General features: G+C 49.4%; 1 protein-coding gene across 1 annotated transcript; it reads right to left on the minus strand.

Annotated features, from left to right (window-relative positions):
* Nucleotides 1–3,029: 3,029 nt before the first annotated feature.
* On the minus strand, nt 3,030–23,307 carry LOC135535333 (cell adhesion molecule DSCAML1-like; the record flags this gene model as incomplete). Its single annotated transcript, XM_064961998.1, has 15 exons — nt 23,279–23,307; nt 22,930–23,033; nt 21,979–22,236; nt 18,665–18,937; nt 16,753–17,037; nt 14,084–14,203; nt 13,696–13,872; nt 11,989–12,188; nt 11,699–11,795; nt 11,466–11,594; nt 11,185–11,352; nt 11,003–11,073; nt 10,631–10,871; nt 3,617–3,802; nt 3,030–3,185 (listed from the first exon to the last, which is right to left on the minus strand). Coding segments are annotated over exons 1-15 (2,494 nt in total), but the record flags the coding sequence as incomplete, so codon positions are not given.
* Between the last annotated feature and the right edge of the window lie 356 nt (nt 23,308–23,663).

Here is a 23,663-nt window from a genome sequence, read left to right on the forward strand (position 1 = left end):
AGACAGGGACAACTACATCTAACATAACCCTTCAGGGAGAGGGACAACCACAGCGAACATAACCCTTCAGAGACAGGGACAACCACAGCTAACATAACCCTTCAGGGACAACCATATCTAACATAACCCTTCAGAGACAGGGACAACCACATCTAACATAACCCTTCAGAGACAGGGACAACCACAGCTAACATAACCCTTCAGAGAGAGGGACAACCACATTTAACATAACCCTTCAGAGACAGGGACAACCACAGCTAACATAACCCTTCAGAGACAGGGACAACCACAGCTAACATAACCCTTCAGAGACAGGGACAACCACATCTAACATAACCCTTCAGAGACAGGGACAACCACAGCTAACATAACCCTTCAGAGAGAGGGACAAACACAGCTAACATAACCCTTCAGAGACAGGGACAACCACAGCTAACATAACCCTTCAGAGACAGGGACAACCACAGCTAACATAACCCTTCAGAGACAGGGACAACCACAGCTAACATAACCCTTCAGAGACAGGGACAACCACAGCTAACATAACCCTTCAGAGACAGGGACAACCACAGCTAACATAACCCTTCAGAGACAGGGACAACCACAGCTAACATAACCCTTCAGAGACAGGGATAACCCTTCAGAGACAGGGACAACCACAGCTAACATAACCCTTCAGAGACAGGGACAACCACAGCTAACATAACCCTTCAGAGAGAGGGACAACCACATCTAACATAACCCTTCAGAGAGAGGGACAACCACAGCGAACATAACCCTTCAGAGACAGGGACAACCACATCTAACATAACCCTTCAGAGACAGGGACAACCACAGCTAACATAACCATTCAGAGACAGGGACAACCACATCTAACATAACCCTTCAGAGACAGGGACAACCACAGCTAACATAACCATTCAGAGACAGGGACAACCACAGCTAACATAACCCTTCAGAGACAGGGACAACTACAGCTAACATAACCCTTCAGAGACAGGGACAACCACAGCTAACATAACCCTTCAGAGATAGGGACAACCACATCTAACATAACCCTTCAGAGAGAGGGACAACCACAGCTAACATAACCATTCAGAGACAGGGACAACCACATCTAACATAACCCTTCAGAGACAAGGACAACCACAGCTAACATAACCATTCAGAGACAGGGACAACCACATCTAACATAACCCTTCAGAGACAGGGACAACCACAGCTAACATAACCCTTCAGAGACAGGGACAACCACAGCTAACATAACCCTTCAGAGACAGGGACTACCACAGCTAACATAACCCTTCAGAGACAGGGACAACCACAGCTAACATAACCCTTCAGAGACAGGGACAACCACAGCTAACATTACCCTTCAGAGACAGGGACAACCACAGCTAACATAACCCTTCAGAGACAGGGACAACCACAGCTAACATAACCCTTCAGAGAGAGGGACAACCACAGCTAACATAACCCTTCAGAGACAGGGACAACCACAGCTAACATAACCCTTCAGAGACAGGGACAACCACAGCTAACATAACCCTTCAGAGACAGGGACAACCACAGCTAACATAACCCTTCAGAGACAGGGACAACCACAGCTAACATAACCCTTCAGAGACAGGGACAACCACAGCTAACATTACTATTCAGAGACAGGGACAACCACAGCTAACATAACCCTTCAGAGACAGGGACAACCACAGCTAACATAACCCTTCAGAGACAGGGACAACCACAGCTAACATATATGAAATCTAATGCAGCAACAAGACTGAAACAGTGGTGGTTACTGTAATATTATATGTTATAGAAAGAGCTAACAAAGCATCTATCAAAGCAGGACAAACACAGAAGGGCTAACCTTTCTCTTTTCCTCCATTCATCTTGCCATTTCTTATTTATTTTCATATTTCATATCTTGCCCCCTCACCCAGACAGGCCCAGCTGTGCCACCTCTCCCTCACTCCCTCCTTTCTCTCTCCACTCCGCCTCTCCTTCTGTTTAGGGGAGTGAACGGGACAGGGATCGGCCTGTAATCCCGCCTCCAATGGTGTAAGCACTAAATTAATGATCTCTAATCCAGGAGGAGTTAATCCCTGGGCCTGGCTGGTTGGCTGGTTGGCTGGTTGGCTGCCTGGCTGGTTGGCTGGCTGGTTGGCTGCCTGGCTGGTTGGCTGGTTGGCTGCCTGGCTGGTTGGCTGCCTGGGTGGTTGGCTGCCTGGATGGTTAGCTGGTTGGCTGCCTGGCTGGTTGGCTGCCTGGCTGGTTGGCTGGTTGGCTGCCTGCCTGGTTGGCTGGTTGGCCGGTTGGCTGCCTGGCTGGTTGGCTGCCTGGGTGGTTGGCCGCCTGGCTGCCTGGCTGGTTGGCTGCCTGGCTGGTTGGCTGCCTGGGTGGTTGGCCGCCTGACTACCTGGCTGGTTGGCTGCAGGGCTAGGTGATGGGGAGCAGTACCCCTCCTCTCCCCCATTTTGCTTCTCCCTTTACCCCTCCTCTTCTATCCCCCTATCTCTAGTCACGAGCCCTCAGCCATGGGCCCAAAGCTTCTTAATTCTCATTAGCACTGGTAATGGGGTCTCACTACACAAATGAACTTTAGTCATGGGTTTGAGACACACCCTGACATCCTCCTCTACACCCCCCCACACACACATGCAACTCCCCGCCGAGCTTCTCCTCCCTTCCAAGCAGTCAGCATCTCAGTGGGACTGTGGCTCTGAGAATCTCTGGTGTATTTCAGGTTTAAAAAGGCTTCTGAAGCTTGTCATTTCCGCTTTGATATTTCAGATTTGATTTTCTCTTACGAAAAATGGATCAACCCCTACAAAAATGTCCATTAATTATAATCCACCATAACAATTCAAATTTCCTGTTGCTGCAGGATTATTTTCCTGCTGTAGAAAACTGGCTCAAATGAAGATCTTACATCTGTATGGGGAAGTCAGGGGAAGTATATGTACTGTATAAGTGTGTGTAGATGTGTGTGTAGATGTGTGTGTGTAGATGTGTGTGTGTGTACTCACGGTCCTCGCGGGTTTGGATGTACAGGACATTGCTCCTGACCCCGTCCCCAGCCTGGGTGTAGGCCAGCACCTGGACACTGTAGTTTGTGAACTTCTCCAGCCCTCTCAGCTCCACCTGCTCACGAGTTGTAGTGATGTTCTGCATCTCTCCCCATTCTGACAGAGAGCGGTAGAGAGAGAGAGAGAGAGATAGAGAGAGAGAGAGAGGGGGGGAGGGGGAGGGGGAGAGAGAGAGAGAGAGAGAGAGAGAGAGAGAGAGAGAGAAAGAAAGTGATAGAGAGAGAAAGTAAGCCTTGTTTGCTCAGGTGAGGAAAATACAGGTTAGGGAAGGTAAACAACTATATATTTTTAATTCCAGGTAAACCAAAGACAGATTGGGAATGGGGTGTGTGAAGGGTTAGGTTAGGTTAGGTTAGGAGCCAGATGAGGAGAGGGGTGTGAGTTAAGGGTTACCACACACCGAGACAGACAGGTGGGGAGCACAGTTAGAGTGTTTGGTACAGTTTCACACACCCATGTCAGACATCAGACAGACAGGTGGGGCCATGGGTTTGGGGTTTAGTTAGAATGATAGTCGTGATAATTACTCTGCATCGGCCCCTGTGCCTGGCCCCCACAGCACCCACCTCCGTCAGGGAAGAGGGACCAGAACACTACGCGGTAGCCCTTCAGCACGCCATGCAGCGTCAGACGCGGGGGCTCCGCCCATGTGATCACCGCCTCGTCTGACGTCACCGAGATGGCCCGCACGTTCTGGGGTGGCTGGCTGGGCACTGGGGGTAGGAGAAAGGTCATAGGTTAACATCACAGAGGGCTATAGTGTATGTTATTGAACACAGCTATCTCTGACTAATAGGACAGAAATGATAGTAATTGCAAAAAAATACTATTTATTCCAATCTTCAACTTTCAATCACTGCAACGGGGAGAGAAACAGATGTAGAAAGTGAGGGATGACAGAGAGAGAGAGAGAGAGAGAGAGAGAGAGAGAGAGAGAGAGAGCAAGGGAGGGATGGGCAGGCATAGCCATCATTGTAAATAAGAATGTGTTCTTACCTGACTTGCCTAGTTAAATAAAGGTTAAATAATAAATAATAATTGTAAGGATGAAGGGAAAGAGGGATACACAGTAGCATATAACAGGGCAGACTGGACTGATAAGGGTTAACATGAAGGATGTTGATGAGATGCAGATGGAGGATAAGGGTTAACATGAAGGATGTTGATGAGATGCAGACAGAGGATAAGGGTTAACATGAAGGATGTTGATGAGATGCAGACAGAGAATAAGGGTTAACATGAAGGATGTTGATGAGATGCAAGGTTAAATACGAAGGATGTTGATGAGATGCAGACAGAGGATAAGGGTTAACATGAAGGATGTTGATGATGCAGATGGAGGATAAGGGTTAACATGAAGGATGTTGATGAGATGCAGACAGAAGGGGATAGGGTTAACATGCAGGATGTTGATGATGCAGACAGAGGATAAGGGTTAACATGAAGGATGTTGATGAGATGCAGACTGGTCTGATAAGGGTTAACATGCAGGATGTTGATGAGATGCAGACTGACTGATAAGGGTTAACATGAAGGATGTTGATGAGATGCAGACTAAGGGTTAACATGAAGGATGTTGATGAGATGCAGACAGAGGATAAACATGCAGGATGTTGATGAGATGCAGAACTGGACTGATAAGGGTTAACATGAAGGATGTTGATGAGATGCAGACTAAGGGTTAACATGAAGGATGTTGATGAGATGTAAGGGGATAAGGGTTAACATGAAGGATGTTGATGAGATGCAGACAGAGGATAAGGGTTAACATGAAGGATGTTGATGAGATGCAGATGGAGGATAAGGGTTAACATGAAGGATGTTGATGAGATGCAGATGGACTGATAAGGGTTAACATGAAGGATGTTGATGAGATGCAGACAGAGGATAAGGTTAACATGCAGGATGTTGATGAGATGGATAAGGGTTAACATGAAGGATGTTGATGAGATGCAGACAGAGGATAAGGGTTAACATGAAGGATGTTGATGAGATGCAGACTGGAGGATAAGGGTTAACATGAAGGATGTTGATGAGATGCAGACAGAGGATAAGGGTTAACATGCAGGATGTTGATGAGATGCAGACAGAGGATAAGGGTTAACATGAAGGATGTTGATGAGATGCAGATGGACTGATAAGGGTTAACATGAAGGATGTTGATGAGATGCAGACAGACGGATAGAACATGAGATGTTGATGAGATGCAGACAGAGGATAAGGGTTAACATGAAGGATGTTGATGAGATGCAGACAGAGGATAAGGGTTAACATGAAGGATGTTGATGAGATGCAGATGGAGGATAAGGGTTAACATGAAGGATGTTGATGAGATGCAGACTGGACTGATAAGGGTTAACATGAAGGATGTTGATGAGATGCAGACAGAGGATAAGGGGTTAACATGAAGGATGTTGATGAGATGCAGACAGAGGATAAGGGTTAACATGCAGGATGTTGATGAGATGCAGATGTAGGATGATAAGGTTAACATGAAGGATGTTGATGAGATGCAGACAGAGGATAAGGGTTAACATGAAGGATGTTGATGAGATGCAGACTGGAGGATAAGGGTTAACATGAAGGATGTTGATGAGATGCAGACAGAGGATAAGGGTTAACATGAAGGATGTTGATGAGATGCAGACATAGGATAAGGGTTAACATGAAGGATGTTGATGAGATGCAGACATAGGATATGGCTAACATGAAGGATGTTGAGGTTAACATGAAGGATGTTGATGAGATGCAGACTGGACTGGATAAGGGTTAACATGAAGGATGTTGATGAGATGCAGACAGAGGATAGGGTTAACATGAAGGATGTTGATGAGATGCAGACGGAGGATAAGGGTTAACATGAAGGATGTTGATGAGATGCAGACTGGAGGATGTTGATGAGATGCAGTTAACATGCAGGATGTTGATGAGATGCAGACAGAGATATGGGTTAACATGAAGGATGTTGATGAGATGCAGACAGAGGATAAGGGTTAACATGAAGGATGTTGATGAGATGCAGACAGAGGATAAGGGTTAACATGCAGGATGTTGATGAGATGCAGATGGAGATAGACATGAAGACTGGATAAAGGGTTAACATGAAGGATGTTGATGAGATGCAGACTGGACTGATAAGGGTTAACATGAAGGATGTTGATGAGATGTAGACAGAGGATAAGGGTTAACATGAAGGATGTTGATGAGATGCACAGACAGAAGGATGTTGATGAGATGCAGACAGAGAATTTAACGCATGAAGGATGTTGATGAGATGCAGATGGAGGATAAGGAGTTAACATGAAGGATGTTGATGAGATGCAGACTGGACTGATAAGGGTTAACATGAAGGATGTTGATGAGTAAGACGGGAGGATAAGGGTTAACATGAAGGATGTTGATGAGATGCAGACAGAGGATAAGGGTTAACATGCAGGATGTTGATGAGATACGGACGGAGGATAAGGGTTAACATGAAGGATGTTGATGAGATGCAGACAGAGGATAAGGGTTAACATGCAGGATATTTGATGAGATGCAGACGTAGGATAGAGGTTAACATGAAGGATGTTGATGAGATGCAGACTGGACTGATAAGGGTTAACATGAAGGATGTTGATGAGATGCAGACAGAGGATAAGGGTTAACATGAAGGATGTGATGAGATGCAGACAGAGGATAGGGTTAACATGCAGGATGTTGATGAGATGCAGACGGAGGATAAAGGGTTAACATGAAGGATGTTGATGAGATGCAGACTGGTCTGATAAAGGGTCCTTACATGCATGTTGATGATAAAGCGGGAGATAAAGGTGAAGGATGATGAGGTGCAGACAGGGATAGGGTTAACATGAGATCAGTGATGAGATGCAGACAGGATAAGTTGAACATGCAGGATGTTGATGAATGCGAACTGGACTGATAGGAGGAGTTAACATGAAGGATGTTGATGAGGCGTAGTCACAGGCACTGAACGATAAGGGTTATGAAGGATGTTGATGAGATGTAGACAGAGAGGATAAGGGTTAACATGAAGGATGTTGATGAGATGCAGACAGAGGATAAGGGTTAACATGAAGGATGTTGATGAGATGCAGATGGAGGATAAGGGTTAACATGAAGGATGTTGATGAGATGCAGACTGGACTGATAAGGGTTAACATGAAGGATGTTGATGAGATGCAGACGGAGGATAAGGGTTAACATGAAGGATGTTGATGAGATGCAGACAGAGGATAAGGGTTAACATGAAGGATGTTGATGAGATGCAGATGGAGTATAAGGGTTAACATGAAGGATGTTGATGAGATGCAGACAGAGGATAAGGGTTAACATGCAGGATGTTGATGAGATGCAGACGTAGGATAAGGGTTAACATGAAGGATGTTGATGAGATGCAGACTGGACTGATAAGGGTTAACATGAAGGATGTTGATGAGATGCAGACAGAGGATAAGGGTTAACATGAAGGATGTTGATGAGATGCAGACAGAGGATAAGGGTTAACATGCAGGATGTTGATGAGATGCAGATGTAGGATAAGGGTTAACATGAAGGATGTTGATGAGATGCAGACGTAGGATAAGGGTTAACATGAAGGATGTTGATGAGATGCAGACTGGTCTGATAAGGGTTAACATGAAGGATGTTGATGAGATGCAGATGGAGGATAAGGGTTAACATGAAGGATGTTGATGAGTTGCAGACAGAGGATAAGGGTTAACATGAAGGATGTTGATGAGATGCAGATGGAATATAAGGGTTAACATGAAGGATGTTGATGAGATGCAGACAGAGGATAAGGGTTAACATGCAGGATGTTGATGAGATGCAGACTGGACTGATAAGGGTTAACATGAAGGATGTTGATGAGATGCAGACAGAGGATAAGGGTTAACATGAAGGATGTTGATGAGATGCAGACAGAGGACAAGGGTTAACATGCAGGATGTTGATGAGATGCAGATGTAGGATAAGGGTTAACATGAAGGATGTTGATGAGATGCAGACGTAGGATAAGGGTTAACATGAAGGATGTTGATGAGATGCAGACTGGTCTGATAAGGGTTAACATGAAGGATGTTGATGAGATGCAGACTGGACTGATAAGGGTTAACATGAAGGATGTTGATGAGATGCAGACGGAGGATAAGGGTTAACATGAAGGATGTTGATGAGATGTAGACAGAGGATAAGGGTTAACATGAAGGATGTTGATGAGATGCAGATGGATAATAAGGGTTAACATGAAGGGTGTTGATGAGATGCAGACGGAGTATAAGGGTTAACATGAAGGATGTTGATGAGATGCAGACTGGACTGATAAGGGTTAACATGAAGGATGTTGATGAGATGCAGACGGAGGATAAGGGTTAACATGAAGGATGTTGATGAGATGCAGACGTAGGATAAGGGTTAACATGAAGGATGTTGATGAGATGCAGACTGGACTGATAAGGGTTAACATGAAGGATGTTGATGAGATGCAGACGGAGGATAAGGGTTAACATGAAGGATGTTGATGAGATGCAGACTGGACTGATAAGGGTTAACATGAAGGATGTTGATGAGATGCAGACGGAGGATAAGGGTTAACATGAAGGATGTTGATGAGATGCAGATGGAGGATAAGGGTTAACATGAAGGATGTTGATGAGATGCAGACAGAGGATAAGGGTTAACATGAAGGATGTTGATGAGATGCAGATGGAGGATAAGGGTCAACATGCAGGATGTTGATGAGATGCAGACGGAGGATAATGGTTAACATGAAGGATGTTGATGAGATGCAGACTGGACTGATAAGGGTTAACATGAAGGATGTTGATGAGATACAGATGGAGGATAAGAAGCAGACGCGTGTGGACAGAGGACAATGTGTCCAGCTGTGTGATAATTGCAGCTGTAGAAGCAGCAGCGGCAGACAGACAGACATTCTGAGAGCGTGTGTTTTAGTTATCACTACCATTATCATAATCAGGATCTACATCTAGCTCTGTCATTAAGGCTGCACACACAGGGGAGGGGGAGGGACGAAGATGTTGTCTGTCTGTCTGATGTAAAGATGAAAAAAGAGAGTATTGAGAGAAGGAGACAGGGGGATTCCCCAATGAAAGCAAGGGGAGAGAGATTGAGGAGAAAAACAAATTGAATGATAAAAAAAGAAAGGGTGTGAATTGAAAGGGAATACAGAGGAAACCAGTAAAGAAGCGAGAGGGGAAGGAAGAGAGAGAGGCAGAGTGGCCAAGCATATTCATAGAGTAATGGGCCTCTCTCTCTCTCTAAGTCTAATGAGGGAGCTAATTAGAACTGGAGAGTGATGGGGGATGTGCTGCATGTTCATCTCCTCCATTTTGTCTCAGAGGCTGTGTGTGTGAGAGTGTGTTTGCACAACTGAATCAATGCATGGTGCATCTCTATTCTTATTGGCACATCTCTATTTTCTAATCCTGTCGGCAAGTTAAACAAACCCACCTGTTCTGCTATGAGGATGACACACAGCTCTATCTACCGATCAGACCCAGTGACCAAGCTAGCGTGGCTACACTTCACATGTCTCTTGCTGACATCAAATGTTGGATGTCTGACCATTTTCTCCAGCTCATGAGAAGAAATCTGAGGTTGTTTTATTTGGCCCCCACCTTGCTAGAACCCAGATTGTAAATGACCTTGGTCATTTGTCTACCAAAGTCAAAACTACTGACAAAAGCCTTGGTGTCTTCTTTGACCCTTCACCTTAAACCTTGACCTGCATGTCCTGCTTTTATCATCTAAAAGATATCGCCAAGTCTTTTATTTCAGTCACTGATCTGGCAACGTTATACTTTTATTATGCTTTTATTTCCTCTAGAAACTAGATTACTGTAGCTCGTTGTATACATGTCTCAGAAATCACTCCATCATCTACAAAATGCTGCAGCTTTTAACAGAATGTTACCTTATTACCACACCTATTTTAGCTTGCCTACCAGTCACGTTTAAGCCTAGGCTTGGTTTAGCCCCGTCCTACATCTCAGATCCTTTATCTCCCTACGAGCCAGGACGCAGCCGGAGATCCCCTGAAGGGACCTGTTGATCATTCCAAGTCTAGGTTGAAAACGAAAGGAGACCAGACATTTGCCATTAAGGCCCCTAGACTTTGGAATGTTCTGCCAGAGCAGATCAGGACTCACAGATTCAGTGCATCTTTTGAAATCCCTTCTGAAGACCCACTTTTATAAAGGTGCTTTTAATGTGTGATTTGAATGAGCCGTCTTGTTTCATTCTCCTTCCTCCTGTCTTTGTTTCTTTGATTGCACTTTCATTGTATTATTTTATGATGTGAAGCACTTTGTTACCTGTATCGAAAAGCACTATACAAATAAATAATAATGATTACAAGCAGAGTATGAATCTCCTCCCATCACCAACCCCGCCCCTCTCTCTCTCTCTCTCTTGCATTCTCCCTCCCTCCCTCCCTCCCTCCCTCCCTCCCTCCCTCCCTCCCTCCCTCCCTCCCTCCCTCCCTCCCTCCCTCCCTCCCTCCCTCCCTCCAGTCTTACCATCCTCCAGTGTGGTAGCGTTGATCTCAGTGCTAGAGGGGCCAGTACCAGCCCTGTTGAAGGCCTGGACCACCACTCCATACTGGGCAAACTTCTTCAGGTTGTCCAGAGTGTACACCTCGCTGTCCCCTGTGGCCTTCATCTCCACAATGCTGTACTGGCCGTTACTGCCCGGCCCGTTCTCACGGTAACCAATCTGGTAGCCCCGGATCACCCCGTTCTGAAGCTCCTTCCTGGGGGCCTGAGAGGGAGAGGCAGAGGACAGCTCTGTCAGGACACTGACTGGAGATCGATGATGGTTAGTTTGAATGTCTCAGTTGTTATGGTATTATAGCATGAAGGAAAAGAGGCATGATGGTTAATGACGTTTACCCTCCATGTGACCCGTATGCTCTGCGACGTCATTGGCTGGAGGATCACGTCCATAGGGGGCCCATCAGGTTCTGTTGACGTGAGATGTTGAAATGAGGGTTTCAATGACACCAAACAAGACAGCATTTTAATTAGGGGTGTGTTTGTGCGTGTGTGTGTATATAAGTGTGTGTTAGACTTACGTGCTTCCTCAGTGCTGATGGTGAGCTCCTTGCTAGGCTGGCTGCGTCCGATCTTGTTGAAGGAGTACATGCGGATGCTGTAGACACAGGCAGGGTGCAGCTCCACGATGTTAGCCTGGTTGTTAGTGGGGGAGATGTTCCTGGTGGTGTACTTGTGATCCCAAGTATCTGTAACAAATAGAAGCAGATAGAGAGGACATTAGAGGACCAGAGAAAAGGGAGTTAGATTGAGGACAATAAGGATGTGAGGGTTTACAGGGTTGGACTGGTTGGACTCGTACCAGACTTGTTCTTATACTCGATGTCGTAGCTGGTGATGATGCTGTTGCCGTCGAACCTCTGGATCCAGCGCAGGTTCATACTGCGGTCCTTTACCTCTCTCACCTCCAACTCCGGAGGGTCAGGAGGCTCTGTGTGTGTGAGTGGAGGATGTTAGGTATCAATTTGACCTCAATCACTGGTCGGTCAACAGTGAGCCTATGTGCAGTAATAGCAGAGTGGGAGAGACAGGCACCTTGCACGGTAAGCTGTATGAGTCCTCGCCCCTCTCCGTATGAGTTGATGGCGTGGCAGGAGAAGAAGACTGAGTCCCCGCGCTCCGCTGGCTTCAGCTACATGGGGGACAGCAACACACATAGAAGACAGAGAGACGGCATGGAATATTTAGTGGTCAAAACTACCCAGCATACACGACTGTACCCTTTAGTACTTTCATCTCAACTCAATTGAGCTCTGTTCTAAATTCTAATGCTCTTCAATTTCAATTCTCTCTCAGTATTTTGCCCTCTTTCGTCAGTGTCTAACCTTGAGCGTGGAGATGACCTCGTCCCCTTTCTTGTTGATGGTGATGGAGTAGCGGGGGTTCCTCTCGGCGTCGATGACGGTGTCGCCCCTCTCCCAGCGGATGATGATGGGCTGCTCGCCCCGCGCTGTGCAGTTCAGCTCCTTCACCTGGCCCTTGATGGCCATGGTGGTGTTGGGGTGTGACGTGATCATGGCTGGAACTGAAGACACACACACAGAGACATTCATGAATATTATAAATAGATATGGCAAAATGAGAGAAGGAAAGAGAGATGGGTATTTGAAAAATCAAGAAACTGTACAGGTGTGTAGAAAATAGAAATCGACCCTCCATCACTATCTGTTTTCATTTCACGCTCCGAGCCCTCGTGGCCCTCCCATCCCCCCTCCTCTCTTCCCCACCTCTCTCCTCCTCCCTCTTCCTTGTTCCTTCTTCCTCTCCGCCGGCATGGGTTATTGATCTGAGGGGTTCCTGCTGTTTTGTTTTCATCACCAATTCATCAGAAGATTTCTTTTCTTCAAACCACACACAGGACAGACAGGACAGCCAGGACACACAGGACAGCCAGGACAGCCAAGACACACAGGACAGCCAGGACACACAGGACAGCCAGGACACACAGGACAGCCAGGACACACAGGACAGCCAGGACAGCCAAGACACACAGGACAGCCAAGACACACAGGACAGCCAGGACACACAGGACAGCCAGGACACACAGGGACAGCCAGAACACACAGGACAGCCAAGACACACAGGGACAGCCAGAACACACAGGACAGCCAAGACACACAGGGACAGCCAGGACACACAGGACAGCCAAGACACACAGGGACAGCCAGGACACACAGGACAGCCAAGACACACAGGATAGCCAGGACAGACAGGACAACCAGGACACACAGAACAGCCAAGACACTGGGCCTGGGTCAAATAGGAGGGGAGAACCAAGCTCAGCCCAGGGCCTGGGTCAAACAGGAGGGGAGAACCAAGCTCAGCCCAGGGCCTGGGTCAAACAGGAGGGGAGAACCAAGCTCAGCCCAGGCCTGGGTCAAACAGGAGGGGAGAACCAAGCTCAGCCAGGGCCTGGGTCAAACAGGAGGGGAGAACCAAGCTCAGCCAGGGCCTGGGTCAAACAGGAGGGGAGAACCAAGCTCAGCCAGGGCCTGGGTCAAACAGGAGGGGAGAACCAAGCTCAGCCAGGACCTGGGTCAAACAGGAGGGGAGAACCAAGCTCAGCCAGGGCCTGGGTCAAACAGGAGGGGAGAACCAAGCTCAGCCAGGGCCTGGGTCAAACAGGAGGGGAGAACCAAGCTCAGCCAGGGCCTGGGTCAAACAGGAGGGGAGAACCAAGCTCAGCCCAGGGCTGGGGTCAAACAGGAGGGGAGAACCAAGCTCAGCCCAGGGCTGGGGTCAAACAGGAGGGGATAACCAAGCTCAGCCCAGGGCTGGGGTCAGAGCGGAGAGAGAGAGAGAGAGAGAGAGAGAGAGAGAGAGAGAGAGAGAGAGAGAGAGAGAGAGAGAGAGAGAGAGAGAGAGAGAGAGAGAGAGAGAGAGAGAGAGAGAGAGAGAGAGAGAGAGAGAGAGAGAGGGAGAGAGAGAGAGAGAGAGAGAGAGAGAGAGAGAGAGAGAGAGAGAGAGAGAGAGAGAGAGAGAGAGAGAGAGAGAGAGAGAGAGAGAGAGAGAGAGAGAGAGAGGCTACTCACTCTTGACAGTAAGAACCATGCTCTTGCTGATGTCAGAGCCCACTCCGTTGGAGGCCTGACAGAGGTAGTATCCCCGGTCATCCTCCAGGACATGACGGATCAGCAGGGAGCCGTTCCCCATGATCTGGATCCGACCAGTCAGAGGCACAGGGTGGTACTGCTGGGGGTTCCCTATACCTACAGGGAGGAAGTCACGGACAGAGTTACCCATAGTGGTCCTGGTCTCTCATCTAAGTTATGATGTTACAGTAGAGAATAAAAATACACAAATTGCCTAATTGTCTCTTTCATCATCAATTCAAAATGATGATGTATTTTTGGACAAGTTATTTTACTAAGATGAATGGAATAGTAGACAGTTAGTTAGTTGATGTCAGTGCTGCAGGACCTTTGGCGTGTTTCCACATGACTTTGGGAGGAGGGTATCCCTCCACAGAGCAGTTGAGTACTCCTGCCTTCCCATAGATCCCATCCTGGTTGTTAGGCTGTACCACAAAGCGAGGGGGAACTGAGGTGAAAAGGGTATATTGGTTACAATCAGTATAGAATAACAGTCATTATACATGATAACATCTCTAAAATGGCGGAGGTTCTTCATTATTCACCAATAATAACTATTCATTTCAAATGACACTTATACCAAATCAGCCCTTCCGTTGATTCTTCAACACCACACATTTTTCAACCCTCTTGCTGCATCTCACACACCACCTTTTTTCAACCACCTCCTCCCATCTCTTCCCCTCCTCCCATCTCTTCCCATCTCTTCCCCTCCTCCCATCTCTTCATCCTCCTCCCATCCCTTCCCCTCCTCCCATCCTTTCCCCTCTTCCCATCTCTTCCCCTCCTCCCATCTCTTCCCCTCCTCCCATCCCTTCCCCTCCTCCCATCTCTTCCCATCTCTTCCCCTCCTCCCATCTCTTCCCCCTCCTCCCATCCTCTTCCCCTCCTCCCATCACTTCCCCCTCTTCCATCTCTTCCCCTCTCCCATCTCTTCCCACCTCCTCCCATCTCTTCCCCTCCTCCCATCACTTCCCCTCTTCCCATCTCTTCCCCTCTCCCATCTCTTCCCCTCCTCCCATCACTTCCCTGCCTCCCATCACTTCCCCTCTTCCCATCCTCACCCTCCTCCCATCTCTTCCCCTCCTCCCATCTCTTCCCTCCTCCCATCTCTTCCCCTCCCATCACTTCCCCCTCTTCCCATCTCTTCCCCTCCTCCCATCTCTTCCCCCTCCTCCCCCCATCCTTCCCCTCTTCCCATCTCCTTCCCCTCCTCCCATCACTCCCACCTGTCTTCCCCATCTCCTTCTCCTCCGCTCTTCCCCTCCTCCCATCCCTTCCCCTCCCTCCCATCTCTTCCATCTTCCCCTCCTCCCATCCTTTCCCTCTTCCCATCTCTTCCCTCCTCCCATCTCTTCCCCTCCTCCCATCCCTTCCCCTCTTCCATCTTCCCCTCTTCCCATCTCTTCCCCTCCTCCCATCCTGCACTTCCCCTCTTCCCATCTCTTCCCTCCTCCCATCTCTTCCCTCCTCCCATCTCTTCCCCTCCTCCCATCTCTTCCCCTCCTCCCATCTTCCCCTCTTCCCATCTCTTCCCCTCCTCCCATCTCTTCCCCTCCTCCCCATCTCTTCCCTCCTCCCATCCCTTCCCCTCCTCCCATCTCTTCCCATCTCTTCCCCTACTCACATCCTTTCCCCTCTTCCCATCTCTTCCCCTCTTCCCATCTCTTCCCCCCTCATCCTTTCCCCTCCTCCCATCCCTTCCCCCTCCTCCCCATCTCCTTCCCCTCCTCCCATCTCTTCCTCCTCCATCTCCCCCCTCCTCCCATCACTTCCCTCTTCCCATCTCTTCCTCTCCTCCCCATCACTTCCCCTCTTCCCATCTCTTCCCCTCCTCCCCGCTCTCTTCCCCTCCTCCCCATCCCTTCCCCTCCTCCCATCTCTTCCCATCTCTTCCCCCCCTCACATCCTTTCCCCTCCTCCCATCCCTTCCCCTCCTCCCATCTCTTCCCCTCCTCCCATCTCTTCCCCCTCCTCCCATCTCTTCCCTCCTCCCATCTCTTCCCCTCCTCATCCCTTTCCCCTCCTCCCCATCTCTTCCCCCTCCTCCCATCTCTTCCCCTCCTCCCATCTCTCTTCCCCTCCTCCCATCTCTTCCCTTCCTCCCATCTCTTCCCATCTCTTCCCATCTCTTCCCCTCCTCCCATCTCTTCCCCTCCTCCCATCTCTTCCCCTCCTCCCATCTCTTCCCCTCCTCCCATCTCTTCCCCCTCCTCCCATCTCTTCCCATCTCTTCCCCCTCCTCCCATCTCTTCCCCTCCTCCCATCTCCTTCCCCCTCCTCCCATCTCTTCCCCTCCTCCCATCTCTTCCCATCTCTTCCATCTCTTCCCCTCCTCCCATCTCTTCCCCTCTCCATCCTCACATCTCTTCCCTCCTCCCATCTCTTCCCCTCCTCCCATCTCTCCCCTCCTCCCATCTCTTCCCCTCCTCCCATCTCTTCCCCTCCTCCCATCTCTTCCCCTCCTCCCCATCTCTTCCCATCTCTTCCCATCTCTTCCCCTCCTCCATATCTCTTCCCCTCCTCCCATCTCTTCCCCTCCTCCCATCTCCCTCCTCCCATCCCTCTCCCATCTCTTCCATCTCTTCCCATCTCTTCCCATCTCTTCCCCTCCTCCCATCTCTTCCCCTCCTCCCATCTCTTCCCCTCCTCCCATCTCACCCCTCCTCCCCCATCTCTTCCCTCCTCCCATCTCTTCCCCTCCTCCCATCTCTTCCCCTCCTCCCATCTCTTCCCATCTCTTCCCATCTCTTCCCCTCACTCCATCTTCCCCCTCCTCACATCTCTTCCCATCTCTTCCCCTCCTCCCATCTCTTCCCTCCTCCCATCTCCTTCCCCTCCTCCCATCTCTTCCCCTCCTCCCATCTCTTCCCCTCCTCCCATCTCTTCCCCTCCTCCCATCTCTTCCCCTCCTCCCATCTCTTCCCCTCCTCCCATCTCTTCCCCTCCTCCCATCTCTTCCCCTCCTCCCATCTCTTCCCCTCCTCCCTCTCTCACCGGTGACGATCAGTTGTCTCTCCCAGCTGACGGTTGCCGCGGCGTTGCTAGCAATGCAGGTGTAGTTGCCGTTGTGCTTCAGGGTCACCTTGGAGATCTGCAGGGAGCTCATGAACTCCTTGGTCTCTATGCCAACGCCGGAGGCGGAGCCAGGTACGATAAGCTGCCCATCTTTGTGCCAGGTGATGCGGATGGGCATGTCACCTGACGACACCACGCAGGCGATGTACATCAGCTTTCCCACCGACGTGGAAGGGATGTCAAAGGGCTGGATCAGGGGCGGCACTGGGGGGCAGAGGTTACAGAAGTCAGGGGTTAGAGGTCAGAGAAAGGGAGAGCGTGTGAGAGTGTGTGGACTGGATTGGACACCTTGGGTGTAGAGAGAGGGCCACAGAGCAGGCTGTTGTTGGCTAGTGTAGTATGCCCCCTGACTTGCCCACCCCTGTCATCTCCAATAGCCCATAATAGGAGCTCTGATTAGAGGCCAACTGGCGGAAGAAGTCATGCCGTTGCCATGGTAGCGGAGGGGGTGGGGGTGGGGGGTGCTACAGCTGAGACATCTAGGGGATTAATCTGGGCCTCATTATGATTAATCTAATTAAATCAGGGACACACACACGCACACCTCTACAGCCCCCCCAACACACCACACACACACCTCTACAGCCCCCCCAACACACCACACACACACCTCTACAGCCCCCCCAACACACCACACACACACCTCTACAGCCCCCAACACACCACACACACACCTATACAGCCCCCCAACACACCACACACACACCTCTACAGCCCCCACAACACACTACACACACACCTCTACAGCCCCCCAACACACCACACACACCTCACCCAACACACACACACACACACTAAGCCACCTGACACACACACAATTCTCTGCAGTACCACTAACACCCACACACACTCTACAGCCCCCAACACCACACACCTCTGGCCCCACACCACACACACACACCTCTACAGCCCCCACAACACACCACACATACACCTCTACAGCCCCCAAACACACACACCTCTACAGCCCCCCACACACCACACACACACCTCTACAGCCCCCCAACACACACACACACACACACCTCCCCAGCCCCCCACACACCCACACCCACACATACCTCTACAGCCCCCCCAACACGCCACACACACTCTACAGCTCCCCCCCCACACACACACTCACAGCTCCCCCCACACACACCTCTACAGCCCCCCAACACACCACACACACACCTCTCACAGCCCCAACACCATACCTCTACAGCCCCCCACCACCACACACACCTCTACAGCCCCCCAGCACACATACACATCCCTCTACAGCTACCCCCACACACACACATCTACAACCCACTCAACACACACATCTCTCTACAACCCACTCAACACACACACACCTCTACAGCCCCCCACACATCACACACACACACACCTCTACAGCCCCTCAACACACCATACCTCTACAGCCCCCCACACCACACACACACACACCTCTACAGCCCCCTAACACACACCATACATCCCTCTACAGCTACCCCCACACACACACCTCTACAACCCACTCCAAAAACACACACATCTCAACCCACTCAACACACACATCTCTACCAACCCACTCAAGCACACTGCACTCCTGCAACCCACTCAACACACACATACACATCCATATAAAGCTAGATGCTTTTAACACAATGATGTGAAGACCCTGTTGAGCTGGTGTCTGGTTACGATCTAAGAAGAAACCTTGCCCAAACGTTGATGACTTTCAACAAATCCACTGCATTGTAGTGAACAGCCTGTCATTGGTAGTTTTCATACCAACTCCCTTTCCCATACCTGTATTTCACCTTTGCCCCTACCCCTTGTCCCCCACCCCTGTCCAGTCCCCTACCTTTCACAGTGACGTGGACAGTCTGGTCGATGGAGGTCTGTGGCTGTATAAGCACACTACACAGGTAGGTACCCTCGTCCATGCCCTTCTGCACATCACTCAGCCTCAGGGTTCCATTCTCATACACAACCTGCCGATGGTTGTCAGGCAGCAGCATGCCATCCTTAAACCACTTGATAGAGTAGTATGGGTAACCAATCACACGACAGGTTATAAAGGTGTTCCTTCCAGCTACAGCCGTGATGTCACGCATCTCCCTGATCCTAGGAGAACCTGGAGACATAGAGAAGAGAGGGAGGACAGGGGAGAGAGTGGTTGGGGCAGATTGAGGGGTAGAGAGGGAGGACAGGGGAGAGAGTGGTTGGGGCAGATTGAGGGGTAGAGAGGGAGGACAGGGGAGAGAGTGGTTGGGGCAGATTGAGGGGTAGAGAGGGAGGACAGGGGAGAGAGTGGTTGGGGCAGATTGAGGGGTAGAGAGGGAGGACAGGGGAGAGAGTGGTTGGGGCAGATTGAGGGGTAGAGAGGGAGGACAGGGGAGAGAGTGGTTGGGGCAGATTGAGGGGTAGAGAGGGAGGACAGGGGAGAGAGTGATTGGGGCAGGTTGAGGGGTAGAGAGGGAGGACAGGGGAGAGAGTGGTTGGGGCAGGTTGAGGGGTAGAGAGGGAGGACAGGGGAGAGAGTGGTTGGGGCAGGTTGAGGGGTAAAGAGGGAGGACAGGGGAGAGAGTGGTTGGGGCAGGTTGAAGGGGTAGAGAGGGAGGACAGGGGAGAGAGTGGTTGGGGCAGGTTGAGGGGTAAAGAGGGAGGACAGGGGAGAGAGTGATTGGGGCAGGTTGAGGGGTAAAGAGGGAGGACAGGGGAGAGAGTGGTTGGGGCAGGTTGAGGGGTAGAGAGGGAGGACAGGGGAGAGAGTGGTTGGGGCAGGTTGAGGGGTAGAGAGGGAGGACAGGGGAGAGAGTGGTTGGGGCAGATTGAGGGGTAGAGAGGGAGGACAGGGGAGAGAGTGGTTGGGGCAGATTGAGGGGTAGAGAGGGAGGTTAGTGATGCCTCCTAATCATACTGGTAATATTTGTAATATCTATGAATTATTTGTGTTTTCTAAGTGATTGTGTGTATGGGTGTATGCACGTGTTTGACTACATTACCCTCAGTAACACTGTCCTAAGGTCTTGATGAGAACAGACATAGACAGAGACAGGCATTAGCGATAGGGAGAGACAGAGAGAGACAGACACATAGCAAAAGAGACAGAAACAGACACACTAGGCAAGACACAGACAGACAGACAGACAGACAGACAGACAGACAGACAGACAGACAGACAGACAGACAGACAGACAGACAGAAAGAGAAATAGAAAGCGAGCACCTGTCCTTGTGCTTGTCTCCACTTCTTCCAGGTGTCACCCATCATTCAGAACGGTTTGTTGCCAGTTTGTCTTGTTCAAACTGAGAAAGTCCTCCTTGGTTTTGACCTTTGCCTGTCCTGACCTCTGTTCCTAGCCTGACCTCTCTCTCTGCCTGACCCTGACCTGCTTGTTGTCCGGTACCACTGCCTTACCCTGGATTTCTGAACCCTGCATGCCTTGACCTGTCTTTGTCTGCCCCTGTTTGCTACAATAAACAGTGTTACTTCGGACAGTCTGCATCACCTGTTTGCTAAGCAATTGTCTCCAGTCTGCACGCCTGTTTGCTACAATAAACAGTGTTACTGACAGTCTGCATCAATTCCCCTACAACAGTGCTACTCGGACAGTCTGCATCACCTGTTTGCTACAATAAACAGTAAGTGACAGTCTGCATCACCTGTTTGCTACAATAAACAGTGGTTACTCGGACAGTCTGCATCACCTGTTTGCTACAATAAACAAAGTGCTACTCTCGACAGTCTGCATCGCCTGTTTGCTACAATAAACAGTGTTACCGGACAGTCTGCATCACCTCTACAATAAACAGTGTTACTGACAGTCTGCATCACCTGTTTGCTACAATAAACAGTGTTACTCGACAGTCTGCATCACCTGTTTGCTACAATAAACAGTGTTACTGACAGTCTGCATCACCTGCTTGCTTAAACAGTGTTACTCGACAGTCTGCATCGCTCTGTTTGCTACAATAAACAGTGTTACTCTGCATCGCCCTGTTCCGTGTTACTTCTGACAGTCTGCATCACCTGTTTGCTACAATAAACAGTGGTACTGGACAGTCTGCATCACCTGTTTGCTACAATAAACAGTGTTACTCGACAGTCTGCATCACCTGTTTGCTGGGCACAATGTTACTTCCACTGCATCACCTGCTTGCTACAATAAACAGTGTTACTGACAGTCTGCATCACCTGTCTACAATAAAACAGTGTTACTTCGGATAGTCTGCATCACCTGCATAAACAGTGTTACCTTCTGACCTGTTTGCTTTGTCTGCACCTGTTTTGCTACAAAATAAACAGTGTTACTCGACAGTCTGCATCACCTGTTTGCTACAATCTGTTACTTCTGCATCACCTGTTTGCTACAATAAACAGTGTGTTACTCGGACAGTCTGCATCACCTGTTTGCTACAATAAACAGTCTGCAGTCTGCATCACTGTTTGCTACAATAAACAGTGTTACCCTGCATCACCTGTTTGCTACAATAAACAGTGTTACTCGACAGTCTGCATCACCTGTTTGCTACAATAAACAGTGTTACTTCGACAATATCACCTGTTTGCTACAATAAACAGTGTTACTCGACAGTCTGCTTCGCCTGTTTGCTACAATAAACAGTGTTACTCAGTCTGCATCACCTGTTTGCTACAATAAACAGTGTTACTGCATCACCTGTTTGCTACAATAACGTGACAGTCTGCATCACCTGTTTGCTACAATAAACAGTGTTATCGACATTCTGCATCAGTGTTAAACAGTGTTACTGACAGTCTGCATCACCTGTTTGCTACAATAAACAGTGTTACTGACAGTCTGCATCACCTGTCTGCAATAAACAGTGTTACTTCGACATTCTGCATCACCTGTTTGCCAATAAACAGTGTTACCTGACAGTCTGCATCACCTGTTTGCTACAATAAGCCGTGTTAGTTCGACAGTCTGCATCTGGGTCTTACTCTTTGATCCCTGATAGTGTGTTAGTGCATGCACACATGTGGGTTGGATGTGGATGTGTTGCACGTGTATCTAACTCCCTACACATCTCCACTTGTCTCTGTACTACGTGCATGTTTTAGTGTGTGTATAGGTGTGGGTGTGGGGTGTGTGTATATTGAAAGTAGACAGGCACCCTCTTACGTTTATGCGCGCTTGGTACTCCGCGCTACCGCCGGTGCGGCGGGCGCAGCGATACACTCCCCCGTCGCGGATGGCCGGGCTGCTTACGTTGACATGTGACACGGTCAGGCCATCTGATAGGGTGTACTGGCTTGTCTTGTAGGCGGAGTCTCGCACCACAGGCTCGTCGTCCAGCGTCCAGGTGATGGAAGGGGGTGGGGCTCCTTTGGCGCCACACATCAGGGAGAAAGGCTCCCCAGGGGCGACCACGCGCTCACTGAAGGACGACACGATACGAGGAGTACCATCTACAGGAGAAAGAGAGAGAGAGAAATCGAGAGAGAGAGAAAGCGAGAGAGAAAGTGAGAGTGAGAAAGAGAACGAGAAAGAGAGAGGGAGAGAGAGAAAGAGAGAGAGAGAGTGAGGAAGAGAAAGAGAGAGAGAGAGAGAGAGAGAGAGAGAGAGAGAGAGAGAGAAAGCGAGAGTGAGAAAGAGAAAGAGAGAGATGGAGAAAGCGAGAGTGAGAAAGAGAAAGAGAGGGAGAGAGAGAAAGCGAGAGTGAGAAAGAGAAAGAGAGAGTGAGAAAGAGAGAGTGAGAAAGAGAAAGAGGGAGAGAGAGTGTGAGAAAGAGAGAGAGAGAGGGAGAGAGAGAGAGATAGATAGATAGATAGATAGATAGATAGATAGATAGATAGATAGATAGAGAGAGAGAGAGGGGGGGGAATAAGAAAAGGAGATTCACAGCTTTTCAGTTATAAATGTTAAGAATAAAGTTGCCTGCTTCCCCACCTCCCCTCCTACCTCCCATCCCTCCTTCCCCTCTCCATCCTTTTACCCCTCCAGCAGTATGATGAGAAGTCCTGGCAGTGTGGCCCCGCTAGGCGAAGCACTGGTAGGCCCCAGAGTGGCTCTTCTGAGCCGCTGTGATCTGCAGGGTGTCGCTGTGGGGGCCCTGGATAGAGATGTGCTGATCTGGGATTATAGGGTCTGTGTTCCTGTACCAGGCCACTGTGTACTCTGGAGAACCCTCACAGCACAGGTAAGAACAGGGTACTGCTGATGCCCGTCTTTAGACTCTTGGGGGAAAGGGTCACTCGCAGGGGGTCTGGGGAGGAGAGAGAACACACACATGAGTAATACACACACACACACACACACACAAAGAGAGAAAACAAAACAGCTCAATCAGTTGAGGAGACTCATTAAAAAAGCAGCTGGAGACATCTCTTCACATCTCTGTCCATGTACGTACATTTGTGTGTGTGTGTTTGTGTTTAAATGTCAGTGAGCAATAAGGCAGCTGGTGGCGTGTTCTGGGGGGGCCTGGCTGTGCCACCCAACCCCCCTCACCCTGTCAGAGTCACACTCTGTGCTGCCATGATGTGCCTACTGGCAAAGCCTACCTCTGCTCTCTCTTTATCTCTTTCTTGCCCTCTCTCGCTCTCTTTCTCTCTTTCTCTTCTCTGTGTTTATATAGATCTGTCTCTCTCTCTCTTCCCTTGTCTCTCTGAATGACTGTACAGTATTTACTTCTACTTCTTCAGTGTTCCTTGTCTCTCTGAATGACTGTACAGTATTTACTTCTACTTCTTCAGTGTTCCTTGTCGGTCTCCTTCTTTTATTCCATCCATTTTACTCGTCCTCTCTGTATCCGTCTTTCTCTGACAGTGAGTGGTGTTGGCAGTAGTGTGAAGTGCTCAGTCCCAGTGCATTACAGTCCTGTCCTCTGTCTAGA

This window comes from Oncorhynchus masou, unplaced genomic scaffold (assembly GCF_036934945.1).
Source record: "Oncorhynchus masou masou isolate Uvic2021 unplaced genomic scaffold, UVic_Omas_1.1 unplaced_scaffold_4820, whole genome shotgun sequence".
NCBI lineage: Eukaryota > Metazoa > Chordata > Actinopteri > Salmoniformes > Salmonidae > Oncorhynchus > Oncorhynchus masou.